The 16,969-nt window shown below is 35.4% G+C and overlaps 2 protein-coding genes across 5 annotated transcripts in view; both read left to right on the plus strand.

The window, feature by feature from the left end:
• LOC129439427 (uncharacterized) overlaps positions 1–16,969 on the plus strand; it is a 148,020-nt gene that overhangs the window by 129,133 nt on the left and 1,918 nt on the right. For all 4 annotated transcript variants that reach the window (XM_073860596.1, XM_073860599.1, XM_073860600.1 and 1 more), the window contains 2 exons: positions 16,600–16,662; positions 16,833–16,886. In XM_073860596.1, coding sequence (XP_073716697.1) covers positions 16,600–16,662; positions 16,833–16,886 — 117 coding nt within the window. The remainder of the gene's footprint in view (positions 1–16,599; positions 16,663–16,832; positions 16,887–16,969) is intronic.
• Positions 2,758–11,137, plus strand: LOC141358764 (uncharacterized). Its single transcript, XM_073860337.1, has 4 exons — positions 2,758–2,842; positions 9,660–10,091; positions 10,215–10,283; positions 10,887–11,137. The coding sequence occupies exons 1-4, from the start codon at positions 2,758–2,760 to the stop codon at positions 11,135–11,137; spliced, it is 837 nt and encodes a 278-aa protein (XP_073716438.1).

Below are 16,969 nucleotides of genomic sequence, written 5' to 3' on the forward strand. Positions count from 1 at the left end.
AAATAGGCTCTCTCAGTCTGTCCGCTCTACTTTCATCTTTCCGTCTACACTCTAAAAAAACAAACGGTGCTATATAGAACCAAAACTGTTGCTTTGGATCGTAATCATAGAAGAACCGTTTTTAGTGCCATATAGCACCAGTGAAGCACCTGTGTAGAACCATATAGGGGGCATATAGAACCACTATAGCACCAAATATGGTTCTACATAGCACTATATGGTTCTACACAGGTGCTTCACTGGTGCTTCACCGGTGCTATATGGCACTAAAAACGGTTCTTCTATGATTACGAGCAAAGAACCACTTTTGGTGCTATATAGCACCGTTTGTTTTTAGAGTGTATGCATGTTGGTGATTCCTCTCTCTCTGTAGCTATCTCTACAAATTAACCAAAGATATTTATATTTACATTATTACCGTAAAACTTCAAATAATAGCCGAGTCCCAAATAGACGCCTGTCTCTTTTAGATGCCTGGTGTGACGACAGGTTTGGGTAAATAAACTCCTGTCTCAAATAAAGGCCTGGTCAGTTTTTTAGTTTTGGGTTGTATTTAATCTTCTAAAACCCGTCAGATAGTCTGTTTAAGACAGTTCTATGGTGCAGATTGAACACGCTAAAGTTTTTTTTGCTTACCGGTAGATGTCACGTGACGGACGCAGTCGTTCCTTTACTCATCACTATGACAACACAACAAGCTTCGTCGTCAGGATTGAGGTGATGATGACAGTAGCAAAGTGGTAATCGGGAGAGTCAGAACTTTTCCCCGTGGGCCGGTAGTGTTTTGGGCCGCTGATAATAGCCGGGCTTTCAGTCTTTTGTCATGCATGCACTCCCGCCACACATTGTATTTCTCACGCGGAAACACTATTTATCATATTTAATATGCTGCAGCGCCCAAAATGTATCTGGCCGCACTGCTCTCTCTCTCTATCAAGCCCGTCTTCCCCAGAGTTCTAGTCGAGCGAGCCAATACAAAAAAAAAGAAAGAGGCTACACAATAGCCAATCAGAAAATAGCACTGTTGTATCTGGGTAAGATTTCACGCAACAACCAATAAAAAAACATATCCTTGTTTGCTTTATTTATACTGCCAATAATTTAAGACTGTTATTATTACACAAACTAATTTGTTAAACACATTCAAATTAAAAATAAAACGTAATATGTGGTAACCTCCTGCTGTCATGCTGGAATAATTAAATTAAAAGCCTGTCTCTTATAGACGCCTGTCTCCTTTAGACGCCTGGTGTGATGACAGGTTTGGGAAAATAAAAGCCCGGGCTATTATTTGAAGTTTTACGGTAGTCTGAGCCAGCCCTGTCTACACTTAACAATGACATATCAGTATCATTGTAAATTGACACTGTAAAAGTGCTATCTGTTATGTCATTTATATAAAGCAATCAGTCAAAGTCCCGCTAAATTAGCGCAGAAAGTTTTCCTAGAGACCAGAGGTACAATCATATAGCCTTCATTTATATCAATAATGAGTCAAGCTACTACTGTATGAATTAATTAAATTAATCTGGCCTAGTTCATTTTATCTTAGTTTGTAGTTCTAGTCAAATCACGTACAACATTACAGAAATATGACTAACAAATTATTTGTACTGAAAAAGAATATATGTGCACTTGAAAGTTTCTATTTATTTATTAAAATAAAGAAATAAGTGTCATTTTGTCACTACCGAAACAATCACGTCACAACTGAAATGTCAACAAATGTTTTGGTTGTGACTGTTTCGGTAGTGACGATTTAAGCTAACTTTGATCCTACTGCTAAGATGCTAATCAGTACGTAGTTAGCTAGCATAGTTCTCAACATTGAAACATGAGTAAAACCTAAATGACCAGTAGAAAAAATAAAAAAACTTAATTAATCATTGAAAACGTGTGATCGGTAGTGACATTCATAAATGTCACACACTGATTTCCAAACTTTTGATCACATTTACTTCAAAACCATGGGACTGATCTAATCACCATGTCACCACAAGGGAGAGAGGCACAGACAAAATTTCTTGGTTCAAAATGGAGGATAGTGGCTTAAAGCATTTATATTATTGACCAAACTATGCAATGTTTCGGTAGTGACGTGAAAATGTGGGACAGTGTTTTTTTACATGATTTTACATGATTTTTACTGAAAATATCCAATAAATATATTTTTGGTTTTAATTAACAAAAGAATTCAAAATGATACTTCTTAAAACAATGATAAAAAAAATTCAAAAATTATTTCATATTTTTTTTCCTATAGTGAAATTCAGACCTTGGGGTTTGGGACAACCACCTCTCAATTGAAAGCATCATATAAATGATGATATTTTATATATAAAGCCTGCCGCTACCTCAAATATTACTTTGGGTTTTGATTGGTATTTGCTTATATTTTTTTATTATCAAACATTTTCCTACATTAATGCTTTTAAATTAGTTTTTTGGTTCCGGGACAGCAATTTGCACGAATTCGGTAGAATGGCTCATAAACTACACGAGACATGCTACTTTCTGTCTCAATGCAGCATCTCTGATCTCATCACACTGATGTCAATCTTTTGTAGCCATTCACAAGACTTAAAGTACATAATACTAAACATATAGTACACATATAATACAATGTCAGTCTGAATTAGCTTTAATCAGAAATATATACTCAATCAGTACCACGTACAGTGATCTACACTGACACATAAATTCAGCATTTAAATCAGATATTATTTGTAACAAATTTGTAAAAAAAAACACTTCAGAATGATTTCTTTCCCTCCACAGATAGTAAACAGAACATGGACTGAAGAAGAGAGATTAAAAATGGAGGCGTCTGCTCTAATGGCAGGTGAGTCAGACGGATAGAGAAAATACCTTTTTGATTCTTTTAGGGCTTTTCATTATTCAAGCCACTTTTCAATACAAACACTGATTAATTAATTTGCTTAATATCAGTCTGTTATCTTCTATCAATGTTTTCACACCTACACAGGAAAAGCCAGTTTAGTTTTAAGCGGCTTCACTCAAACAAAGACTTTTAATACAAAATACTGTTTAAAAAATAAGTGAGACAGAAAAAAACAAGAAATGATTTGACAAAATTGTGGCAAGATTTTCCCATTTGTTACCATACTCTATTAGACTACTATTACTATTTAAAACACCTGATTTGGCCGTTTCTCAATAATGCGTTCTTGTCTGTACTTGTGTTTTTGTGAAACGTCATCAGTTGCGGCACAAGTACTGTTCCAATTCCAAGTTCACATCAACCCAAGTTTACATAACATATCCCGATGCGTTTGTGATCCACACATTTTATTGAGGATGCATCAGGAACTGACTTGTGTGGACTTATGACACCCCAGTTTCCCAGAATGCATTTCATGTCAACAGCAATGGAGCTTAAAACCTGCACAATATTCAAAATATTACACTTTCTGTGTTATAAAATGTAGTTTAAAGAGCTGTTTAGTTGAGAAAATAGATGAATAAACTTCAATTCTGTGGTCAGTTAGTAAAAATAGCCCCTATATTTAAATTTCCTATTTTGGATATACGAGTTCCAGGTAATCAGAAATTTGCCGCTGACTCAGTGCCGCTGCTCTGCCCTTTTGTTGTCTGATGGTTAAACATAAAATTTTCCCTTTGGATGTGTACCGTGTTCCAAATTATTGTGCACATGCCATTTTTGTTTATTTTTCCAATACAGTCAGTAAGTTTACAAATTTTATCTTACACTCAACAGTTATATAACAGTTTGGATGCTATTCTATTTGAATTAAATTAAAATGTTAAGAGATACTTTAATACTTTGAAAAAAATGCAAAATATGCTGTTCCAAATTATTATGCAAGTTGTAGTTCTACAATATAGGAAAAAAGATCTTTATAAAGACAAAAAGTGTGCATTATCTTAAAGCAAATTACTTTCTATAACAATTTATATTTGATGGATCTAAACAGAAATTATTGAATTATTATAAGATTAATGAGTGATTCACAGTAAAGAAAGATTTGACGAAAGGCTTTTTTAGATATTTGTTTAGGAAAATATTTGCAAAAGGCAGCAATAAAAAGCCACCGTTAAGAAGCAAACATGTATTTAAACCTGCTGGTGTCTCTGAAATCCCAATAACCCCTCAGAAACTGAAGAGCAGTGAACAGACATGGGCTGTTTCTCAATATGCGTTCTTCAGCGATCTTGCGTCCTCGTGTCCTCGCTCTACGTCATCATTAACGGTCGAAGTTCATTCCAATTCTCAAGACCGCAAGGACAGAGGACGCATGAAAATACCCGGATGTGTTCTTGATATCGAGGATGCATCGAGTGCAGACTTGCTGAAATCGCTTTACGCCCCAGAAGTTATTGCGGCAAAACTTCCGAGTTCGTTCTTCCAAGGTCGCCTGGCAAGACCGATCTCCACGAGGACGCAAGTCTGTTCTTTGCGTTCTTGGAATTGAGAAACAGCCATGGTGTCACTTCATGACAAATGCGCTGATACTTGCTGTTCATTACAATATGTGCACCTCGCAATATATCCTGCCACACTTCTCCATTAATCAATGCAATAGATTGTTTTAAAGATCAACAATTATCTGATTCACGATTTTACATTTCCTATAGTGTGTAAGTGTGTATTAGTACAGTGGTTTTTAAACTGGGGGCCGGGGCCCCCAGGGGGGATGGTGCCAGGGGGGCCCCAGTTTTATGACATTTTATGAAATATATTCATGAATTCTGTGTAATTAAAGGCTATTAACCAAAAGCACTCCTTTTTTGTATAATGTAATGTTTTTTTTTATTAAAATGTAGAGTTTTAGAACAGTTTTTTGTCACAAATTTTCTTTAGGGGGCCGCAAAGGAATGCACTGTACACAAGAGGGGCCGCACGCTGAAAAAGTCTGGGAACCACTATATTAGTACATGCTAACGATATACAAACCCTAAGGTAAACGATGTTGTGAATTATCATCTCCGACGTAAATCTCTTTTCTTGGACTACAACAAACACATGGATTGTAGGCAAGAGTGTACTTCCTGGAATTGGTGATGTAGAGGAATTCAGACCAATCACAACCATGAGCGGATTGGCCATCTGGCATACCGGGCATTTTCCTGATGGGCCGCGGAGCTATTTGGGCCGAGAGTCTTGAGTCAGACACTTTTTTAATCTATATATTATTGTTTCTGACCGGCCCATGAATTTAGACTGTTAATCAGCGGCCCGATTGACATTGGGCTGTCTCAATCACATCGTTAAGCACAAACCCCTTTTACTTTGGTCCTGCTGGTATAATACATAAAAAAGGTGCAAGAGTAACGCACCGGCCCTTATCACACGCTCTGCGGCCCATAGGTTATTTTCTTCACTGACGTAGTTACGTTGTTAAAATGTTGACAAATCAAAATGAAAGAAGGCGGGAGTTTTTGTTCACAGAAGCCATCGTAAATGACTCCCAACCAATTACACGGTAGAGTAAGATTTTGAACCAATCAAATGAAAGAAATCGGGTTTTTGTAAAGACGAATGTGAATTCAAGCCAATCATATTACAGAGCTAAGCAGAATTCCAACCAATTAAATGAAAGAAGGCGGGAGTCTCTGTTTACAACGTTTGAGCGTTTGTATGCTTAACTCATGAATGCATATTGTTTCAAAGCTGCAATACAGAAAATGCATCCTTATAGACCCCTTAATCGCCCACGTCACTTTGACGTCACCACTCTAGCAGGAGGCAAAAAATAAGTAGGAACTCATATCCGGCGCTCTAAAAGTTTGAGTTTTTGACATCAAAATGTCACCTTGTTGTGTTTTTGGCTGCCAGATTAGAAGCAACAGCACTTTTGGTTCAAAAAATTAAGTTTTACCGGATCCCGGCAGACATTTCTTCACAGAAATCAAGAAGACAATTGTGGTTGAATGCAATACGGCGTACAGACTAGACGGAGACGATCGTAAATAATGCTCGTGTTTGCAGTGCACACTTCATATCAGGTAAAATAATCTATGCATATGTACTGTTGTGTTGGTTTTATCTAGTACAAATCAGCAAGTTTCGGTTTTATAGGTGAAAAGTCGCCAACCGCGCTATTGTTTAGCTTAAATGTTAAACAAACATACAGCTATAGATGTGTATGCCATCGTTTGAATAGTCTCTTAAAATAATCCACATTGCTAATTATAGCTAGCCCAGCGATAGGTTACATAAAACAGTAAGCCTAGACAAAATTACCCAAACCACCTGAAAGTAATTCATATGTTGTCTAGGAAAGAGTTAATTTACAAAAATACCTTTCACGGTCCCGCAGAATCAGTGACTGTACATATTCGGACACTTCCAAAACTGCTTCTGCATCCATGTTTAATAAATTCCTCCTAAAACGTGCTATCTTAAGCTTGTCAACATTGCCTCTGCGGCTCTTTTTGCCTCCAGCTAAGCCCCGCCCACACAAATACGTCACAATGTTTACCAACTGTAAAAGGGTCTATATTAAAAAATACAGACAGTTAGCAAATCCAAAGATCCAAACTACTTAACTTTAAGTTTTAATTTAAAAGTGACATTTGAATTATTTGCCATGTAACACTTGCTGCAGTGACTGTCAGTCAAGCAAATAGAAACAATACATTTTTATAGCTTACAGTATAAGATAAAAGTATGAATGTGTGTAAATTGTGGATTAAATTCGGTATTGTGTTAACCCTCTATGGCATGACTTTTTATTTTTTGGGGAAAAAAATATTTCACCTCACTTTTTGGGAGCTTGGGGGTCACTGATAAAATATCCATCATACAATTTATCCCCCCACCACCCCTGACTCAGAATTTACTTTGTTGCCTCAGGGCAACATTGTGCTACAATGGTATAAAAACACCAAGGTTTTTTATATGCAGGTTTTCCATCCATGAAAGTTTGTGAATCTGGGAGGAAAAATTCAAGGCCCTGGGAAGTTTTTGAAAATATACATACATAGATACAGGTCATTGAATGTATTTTATGCAAGAAGATTTCTGGTAAAAAATCCATATTATTCCCTGTGTAGTGTAGGATAATATCATACAGTTCTAGCCTTTTAAGCACACGTGCTAAACTGTTCAGTTTAAATGCTTATATCTTCTGTATGCGAATGTTGATTCATACCAAAATGCTTTTTTGCATAGTTGTGTTTGACACTTGAAAACGTCTCAGGTTACATATGTTACTGTTGTTCCCTGAGAAGGGAACGAGACGCTGCGTCTCCCTTGCCATACTTCCTGCGTCCCTGTAACGTCGTCTTTGGCAATATTTCAGATAGTGATATACTTCCTGGCACCTGCGTCACCCTGTCTTTGTTGTTTAGCCTCACCATTGGTTGAATTTGATATACACATTCAGACGCACTTACCTCTAGAGGCGTCCCCAAAGTGTCACCGCAGTGACGCAGCGCAAGTTCCCTTGAAAGGGAACTGTAACAATGTATCTGTAACCTTGTTCTCCCTTGAAATATGTCCCCACATTTAGACTCTGAATTTGAGGGTATTGGACCTGGAAAGTCCTTGAAAGGTCCTTGAATTTGACGTTAACTAAGGTGTGGGAACCCTGTATATGATAAATATATGCATTAGAAAAAAAAACATCAATCACAAATGATTATAGCCAAACATGAACACTACTAATTGTAACTAACACTGCATGTGTTAATGTTTTCCACATTTACATATAAACATATAAACCAACAAATGTGTGCATGTGTTTGTGTGTGTGTGTTTGTGTGTGCGTGCGTGCATGTGTGTGTGTGTGTGTGTGTGTGTGTGTGCGTGCGTGTTTTTATGTGTGTGTTATGCATCATTTTGGGATGATTTTGCCTGAATAAAAGTGGTCTAACTGCACAATGTTGCCCATAAAACTAATTAGTCATGTTTGTGATTAAGTGGAATCATTTGTGATTTATGTTTGTTAGAGTTAAACTTTCTAATGCATATCTTATCAGATAAAAAACCTTGGTGTTTTAGTACCCTTATAGCACAACGTTGCCCTGGGGCAACAAACAAAAAACACGGTCTTAGAATGAAAATAAAAACAAAGAAAGTCTTCAGACAATCAAACATACTTCTTTACATACTGATGCACATACACATATTTTTTTCTGTAAAATTATTTAAATTTAAAAATGTTAAAAAGTGATATTTATCCTGGCAATTGGTGGCACTGCATCCCATGTGGCTTTGCTTCCAAAAGCATGGCTCCACCCCCAAACAAAAGGTCACAACCACTCCAGCCCCTCATTTCATTGGAGAGACATGTCAGGTGATATTATACATATATTTTTTTTAATAAAAAAATTAAAGTGTCGGTGTGAGGCTCAAAAAGGTAGTATGTTGCCTGAGGGCAACACTGTGCTGTATACGTTTTCAAAAAATTTTATGTTTTTTTTTTGTTTGTTTGTTTGTTTTTTGAGAAAAAGATTTTGTGAGTACGCTTCATTTGTTCCCTTTTGTTTAGACAAAATTAGCTTTGATTTTGGACATTATATCCAAAGAACATTGTATCCATAAATAGATCTGTGTTTCCTTCGCATGTTAAAAAAAGTCCGTCCACACCTTTGGTTAGACTTTTTGGCTGTTCTGGTAGCTTTCAGTAAATTAATTTGTTCTCAATAATGATTTCTAAAACTTAGTGAGAGATCTTAACCCTCAGATCTGACAAACAGAACAGAGAGTCAAAGTCACAGGTTTAACCTTGTTTAAGTTATGGTTGGAATACACATTCAAGAGACCAAAAGACAGAAATTGTTGGCGTTATCAAATGAGGGGCCGGTCTGGTCCAAAATGCCAGGGCCGATTTTTTTTGTCCCAGTCCGCCCATGATCACAACATACAGATTAGCTGGCCAGACAGCTACAAAAATGTACGGTATGTGGAAAATAATGTGTTTTAAATCATTAACCTCGCAAACACATTGTATTATACCAAATACACAAAATAACATTGGTTTTTAGCAATTAAATAGATGCACTTTAATAGATAGTCAGATTTTTTATTTTAAATCAGCCCTTTAGATTACATATGTATGCAGGTAGTGATATATAATACAAAATTTAATTTCCTTTGCCCACATTTAACTGTTCATTTCCTTTTTGAAAATAATAAAGATAAAGGTTTTACATGTTAAAGTTTTAATCTAAGACTTGTTAATCTGTGTTTAAGTTGAAGTGGTGCAACATAAATCAAATTAAAATTAAACTGGGATCAACAAACCCTAGATTAACTCTAAACTCTGTTTATTTTAATGCTTGTTGGTGCAACCCACCCTCAGACACTACACACTTATGACAGAGATGCTCCAAAATATGTGCTGCACTCCATTCACTGTAGAGAGGGTGGAGTTTCAAAGTTTTAAAATTGAAAAAGGGAACCAAACTATATCCAGAGAGCTGAATGTCATACAGACAGGAGTACAATATGCTTTGATGTGGACTAGCAACTTTATAAAAGAGCCTAGAAGCCACTTAACAGCCTTAGCAACCATTTAAAACACCCTAGCAACTGCATAGCAATGAACTAAAGAATCTATCCACAACACTCCATCATTGTGAGGACAAATTTGCTTTGGACAGAACAAATTTTGTCCAATTAAAGTAAAAATCTAATTTGTTAAGCAGAATTGTCTATTTATTTATCTTAGAGTTAGAAAAATACAAGAATCCTGAAGATTTGAAAAGACTTTTCACAGAAAGAAACAAACTCATACAGGAGAAAGAAAATATTCTTTTAGAGAGCAAACAGACACTTCAAATGAAGGACATGGCGTTAGAGGAAAAGGACAGACGTCTTAAAGACATGAATGATAAACTGCTACAAACAATCAAAGAACTTGAAAAGACACAGAATCAGCTTGAGGAGAAAGAGACACAAATGGACAATATGAACAAACTGATGAGTGAGAAAGAGAGACTGCTGGAGAACACAGTCAAAGAACTGGAAACCAGTAAACATCAACTGGAGACACTGAGAAATGAACTACAGGAGATGAAGACACAACTGGATGAACAGAAAACTAAATTTACTCATCAGGAGAAAACACTTCAAAAACACAAACAACAACAGCAACAATCTGGTGAGTGTCTGAATTATGATCAATTTATTTTGAAGGAGAGATTTCCAGGTAAATATTCAGTTTTATTTAGCATCAGATGCATGTTAAACATAAATTTAATTTCAATCTGTTTTTATTTTTCAGATCAAGAAATCAAAAATCTGAATTCTGAACTGGAAAGACTGAAAAGCGAGTCATCTACACATTTATCTGGTGAGTCTTCAGGGCTATCCTGGGCAAGTAATCCTCCAAGGATTTTTTTCTCTTGGCCAGTGATTCAGATTTTTACTTGCTATGCCAAAATCTGATCAATAAACAAATTTGATATGTTTTGTCACTAAGATCAAGCAATTAATTAAAAAGATCTGATTTAGATCAATTATATATCTGACATTATTCTTCTATTATTAACACTCGCAAGTCTTTTTATTATACCACTATTTATTCCTCCCTGCAAAATAATAACTATATTTGAAGATAATTCATGTGTTTTCACAATTTGTTTGCTGTGATATAGAATTTCAGTACGAAAACCTCCAGTATGCTAAATATTTGCTCACAATTTTTAACCTTTAGATTGCTGAAACATTTGCATTGAGAATCATTTTGAAATTTGACATTGACTCCCAGAATCAGAATCTAATTGAATCACTGAGAGCTCATAATTTCTACCCTAATATGTCTACATCCCTATTGTTCCTAAAATACACATTGGGAAAACGTTTTAAGTCATTGTATATTTAGCATTCAAACAATCAGTGAATATACAAGGAATAAATTTAGTTTATATCTGAAAGTATTGTGTTTCTTTCTTAGAGTTGAATGAAAAATGCAAATGTTTGGAAGATACAGAGAAACTTCTAGGTGAAAGAGAGACACAAATTAAAGATCTCGAGAAAAGCAAAGAAACAGCTCTAGAGGAGAAGGACAAACTTCTAAATAAATCAAATGATAAACTACTACAAACAACCAGAGAGATTGAGGAAAAACAAACAGAAATTGAAGAGAAAAATAAACTGATGAGTGATAAAGAGAGACTGATGGAAAACACATTCAAAGACACTTAGAAATGAACTACAAGAGATGAAGACACAACTGGATAAACAGAAAACTAAATTCACTCATCAGGAGAAAACGCTACAAGAACACAAACAACAGCAGATACAATCTGGTGAGTGTCTGAATTATGATCAAATTATTTTGAAGGAGAGCTTTTCATATCCATATTCAGTTTTATTTAGCATCAGATGCACGTTAAACATAAATTTAATAACAATCTGTTTTTATTTTTCAGATCAAGAAAACAAAAATCTGCATTCTGAACTAGAAAGGCTTAAAAGCGAGTCATCTACACATTTATCTGGTGAGTCTTCAGGGCTATCCTGGCCAAGTAATCCTCCAAGGATTTTTTTTTGTCTTTGCCCAATCGGGCCAGTTATTCAGATTTTCACTTGCCATGCCAAAATCTGATCAATAAACAAATTTGATATGTTTTGTCACTAAGATCATGCAATTAATTAAAAAGATCTGATTTAGATAAATTATAAATCTGACATTTTTCTTCTCTCATGAACACTCACAAGTATTTTATATTATACCAATATTTGTTTCTCCCTGCAAAATACTATATGTGAAGATAATTAATTTGTTTCCACACATTTATTTGCTGTGATGTAAAATTTCAAGACGAAAACTTCCATGCAAAATATTTGCTCACAATTTTTAACCTTTATCTGTTGCTGAAACATTTGCATTGAGAATCATTTAACATTTGACATTGACTCCTAGAATCAGAATTTAATTGAATCATTGAGAGCTCAAAATGTTCAACCCAATATTACACACCCCATATAGTTCCTAAAATACACATTAGAAAAAAACTTTTTCAGTCAGTGTATTTAGCATTTAAACAATCAATGAATATAAAAGGAATAAAGTTAGTTTGTTTATGACTGAAATTATTGGGTTTCTCTTGCAGAGTTGAATGAAAAATGAAAACGTTTGGAAGATACTGAGAAACTTTTAGGTGAAAGAGACGCACAGATTAAAGATCTTGAGAAGAGCAAAGAAACTGCTTTAGAGGAAAAGAACAAACTTCTAAATAAATCAAATGATAAACTATTACAAACAACCAGAGAGATTGAAGAGAAAAATAAACTGATGAGTGAGAAAGAGAGACTGCTGGAGAACACAGTCAAAGAACTGGAAACCAGTAAACATCAACTGGAAACACTGAGAAATGAACTACAGGAAAATAACAGCAAACTACAACTACTGCTGGAGGAGAACAAACTACTGAAGAGTTCTGGTAAGAAATCTGACTGAGTGAAAATTAACCACGATCAAAAGTTGTGCTTTTACCATAACTGTAAAAGGTTATATTGTTTTTAGTTATTTATAACAAAACATGGGGAATATGGTTTATAGAGGTTTATGCTTTCAAAAATGAATTACTGAAAAATGACTTTATTTTATTTAGATTTTAGACAAATTATTATATATGTCAGTGATTCTTGAGATCAGGGACAAAACAGGATTTGATTTTCTAAAACAAATCTTCAAAACCAGTGTACATATTTGTGAAATGAGGGTTTTGTATGTTACCATTTATACATCTCTTGACTCTTTCTGTGCTTGTTTCCAAAACGTTCTCTTATACCTCTTGTCTCTATCTTCCAAATCAGTGATGTTTTTTATTTTGCCCTCCTACACCCTATTTCTCCATCTTTCCCTCTCATTTTTCAGCAACACTTCTCTCAGCTCAGGCTGGCTATACATTTTTTCTCGCCTTCTTTTTTGATAACTCCCTATTCCTTCTCTTTCGTTCCTCCACTGATAGCTTCTCCCTAGCCATTCTAGCCTGAAATGCAAACCATTATGTGGTAAGCATAAGCAACACTTTGAACATATCAAGTACTCGAGAGGCTATGAAAATGAGATTCAATTCAAAACATAAAGCAATTGGTTGAAATTCAACATAAAACTGAGCAACAGTAATTTCAAATGTTTGTTGAGTTATATAATTGAAGTAAACTAAAATGAGGAATAATACACATAATGGCATTTGTTAACATCGTCTTAGAAAGAGTGAACACCGTCAGACACAAATCCTGATGGTGTTTTCATCTGACGGAGTTGACAAAATACCATGTTTCCTATAATAACACACACGGACCTCGGTAATTTTTTCATATAAAATTTGAAGTTCTCTAAATGACTAATTAGTTTTTCAAAACGAATCCGAATATATAATTAAGTCTGGACACTTTACTGTATAGTTTAATGTAAAATGACGAAGATTTGCTTAAGCTGCAACAGCGCAGGTACAGAATTTGCAGTGTTGCCAGATCCCATTGTTAAAAATCCTCTTTAGACGGAGTGTTTTAGCAATTAATGTGACACTTTGACATTATCTATAAAGTGATTGTTAGGTGTAGGTTAGTATTAGCGGTTTCTCTGATTTGGATGAACTTTGTTTTTTAAGGCCAATTATTTTTGCTTGTTTTTCATACTAATATCTGGCAACATGGAAACTGAACGTTATCAAATAACACGCATCATTCAGCGCGAGCAGGTTATTGCTTATACTACATTTGGTAAGATAAAAGCAGTAAGTAATCATCATAATTATGTCTGTAAGAGTATCAACAGTATCAACAACACTATCGAAAAACAAAAAATAACTCTGGTACAAAGATGTAGAAGAATTGGGTTTAAATAAAATATGCCAAATGTTAAAACACGTAGCGTAAAACGGTAAAGCTAATCTCAACAAAACATAAGAATTCTGTTATTTCATTTAATTTAGAAGTTAACCTTTAACAAAGTCATGCTGAAAACAATAAGAGCACTAAACAAGTTCTTGTTTAAAATCTTGTAACGTTTTTGTTATATAGTAGCCTTACGTTGTCATACTCAATTCTAGTCAGAATTTGAGTCTGATACCGCTCCATTGAGCTATAATTATGAGGCGTGTCTCAACCGAAAAATGCCTCTGCACTCAATTGGATAGACCTACGACCAATCAGAGCAACGGAGTGTATGTTGAAATTACGTCTTTGCAGCCTGACCGAACTGCTAGTTATTTCGCTACAATGACACTAACATTGTGATTATACTAAGTCTGAGTTAGCGAATGTACATCAACACCTACTATGTTTACAACATACGACGATACCCTACGTTGGCTTGAAAATATTGGAGCCTAGCATGTCCCTCCACTTATTCAGCAACCACGACTCCGGGCTTCCGAAAAGAAGCTGGCAACGACCGCTAATTATATCCATCTCGTCGTGCACGCAGAGTTGCATCGCCATGATAAGGTTGCCCATTTCAGTTGCGACCAACCTTTGCCGAATCCCATAGGAAGGACGGCAAAAACATCAACAAATGTCCTGCTCGCGTTTCTCTGTTCCTCTTTTAAAATCAATGCTCTGTCGATATCTTTTAGAACAGACTCAATGTCAGAATCCACACAGCTGAACTCTACAGCGGCAGCCATTCAACACACGCGCTCTTTGGTGACGTGGTTCATTACGTTACTGTCGTTTATCTGTCAATCATCGTATAAAGCCCGCCCTCACAATTTGATTCGTCGGCCTGTTTTGGTATTCTCATAGTAGCTCCTCAACGGTGAATCCCCAGACCGATCTTCCCCGTATTTCAAATCGGGGTGAGCGGGGCTAAGATCGGCTGGCACCCAGGCTAGTTATATAGTATTGCTTATTTAAATGATAAAAAATAACACTTAGATGTTCTTAACTTAATTTTAAGAAGTATCAAAAACAAATGTGATATATAAGCCACAAAATAGTACATTTACTAAGTGTACTTCAGAAGTGTATTTTATTTAAGTTCACTTTTTTCACCTGGGATAGCATTTGTTAACCCCTCCCTGGCTGGACCTCGGTAATTTTCAAACCCTGGCTACGGCCATGACACATGTGCTTCTCACAAGAGCCATCTTGTTTACCATATATTTCTTGTTACCTTTATACTTTACTAAGGCTATGTTTACACGTGGGCGGCTATTTTCATAAACGGACATTTCAAGCTCTCCGGTTTCAAAAATAATATCGTGCACACATGTCAGTTTTCAGAAAAGTGTTTATGTACACGTACCCGTGCATATATGCCGTCAAGAGAAGCTCAAGCCCACGTAAGCAAATCACCGGCAGCGCTGGTGGTGACGCGAACTGGTTCTTCATGTTGGAGGGAGGAGCTGTTGCAGTAGGTGATCGATGACGTCAAATTACCACGAGAGCGAGTTGAGGAATCACACGTAGAGGTCTAATTTTGAATTGCTCTCGCGGTACTTTGACATCATCCGTCTGTCGTTTTTTGCAGCGCCGCATGAAGTCAAACACGCGTAAAATTGCTGACCATGAAACGGAAGTAGCGATTGCCTTGTTTTCCCCGTGGTGACGTATATCAGAATGAAATGGCTTTTGAGATGAAATAAGGCAGGGCTGGATTTGAATTTGTCCATCGAGATCTGATTGGATCGTTTGAAGTTGGGTCGTGTTGCTAATCGCTGCGATCTTCTCGCCCACCTGCCATACTTTTGCCCGGAAGTGAAGAGTGATCGTTTTGAGGAGGGAAGGAGATTTGCATTTTTGATTAAAGATTATGAGCACACACAAATTTAAAAAAAAAAATAATGAAGCTCACAGATAAATCAATTGTTAATAACACCACAATATTAAAAATATATAGTTTTTAATTTCAATTTCATTGCGACTTTAAATTAAGTACTTATAACCGAAAATATTATACAAATCTTACATAACATTGTTTACGGTGTTGACATACTATGGTTGTGACATGCAAAGTATTAACAAGTAGGTATAAATTTAAAAGAATATTAATTAAAAACTTACCAGAGCTAGAGTGGTCTCATGGCATTTAAAAGAACAAGGAAGTGATAAAGGGCTCACAGAGTTTTGGTCGCCCTCAATAATTCTTAATTTTATGTTTAAAAAAGGTCTGACGGTGTTGACAAAAACTCAGGACACAAGTTAAACATCTTAAAACTACATGAAAATCAGTTTTTCAGTTTTTACTTTTGATGCTCATTAAATTAATTACTGAAATTCTTACAGATAGTAAGTATAACATTTAATTGAAAATTACTTTTAATTGTTTTTAAGCTATTGTAATGTAATGACATCTGCTTCCGGACAAGGTTTTTTACAGACACTGGTAACATATCATATAATTTAGAATTAAAAACATTTATAAAACCACATGAAAAAATATTTAGTTGGGCTTTTATTATCCTCATTCATTTTCCTTTTTAGTCTTAGTGTATGTGTAATATTATAGTATTTTTTTACCCACAAACTGTGTTTTATCTGGTGGACATGTTTTGTCCCTGATCTCAAGAATCACTGATGTCCAACTTCATGTCTAAAAGAGAAACAAACATTACAATAACTCAATGACAAATTTATCAGGGTTTTTATGTAATTATTGTTCTACATAGTGTCTTGTAACAATTGTTCTGGTGCTTCATTTCCAACTGGTATAGAAGCGTCAGTCTCAACAGCACCAGTAAGACGACGACACAGTAAGGAGCTCGATCCTCCATCAAGTGAGTTTATTATTAAATTGATTATATATATTGATTATTAAAAACAATCCAGTAGAACTCTATTAGGGTCAATGATGCATTTATTTTCATTTTTTTATTTAATTATTACCATGATGCTGCATAATGCAATATAACATTTGCCAAATCAAATTGTTTTGCTGTTTTATTAGTGTCAACAGCACCAGTAAGAAGACGACAGAGTTTTGAAGAGGATCTTCCAAACAGTGAGTTAATTATGAAACAATATACAGGGACACGTTTTTTTTTTTTAGTTTTAAGTATACAAATAAGATACATTTCAGCAGTC

This window comes from Misgurnus anguillicaudatus, chromosome 22 (genome assembly GCF_027580225.2).
Source record: "Misgurnus anguillicaudatus chromosome 22, ASM2758022v2, whole genome shotgun sequence".
NCBI classification, from domain to species: Eukaryota; Metazoa; Chordata; class Actinopteri; order Cypriniformes; family Cobitidae; genus Misgurnus; species Misgurnus anguillicaudatus.

Excerpts from the sequence above, each read along its gene's own strand:
- LOC141358764 (XM_073860337.1), top strand. The coding sequence starts at position 2,758 with ATGATTTCTTTCCCTCCACAGATAGTAAACAGAACATGGACTGAAGAA. Across the intron at positions 2,843-9,659 it reads GGCGTCTGCTCTAATGGCAG|AGTTAGAAAAATACAAGAAT; the intron begins GTGAGTCAGACG and ends TATTTATCTTAG. Across the intron at positions 10,284-10,886 it reads GTCATCTACACATTTATCTG|AGTTGAATGAAAAATGCAAA; the intron begins GTGAGTCTTCAG and ends TTTCTTTCTTAG.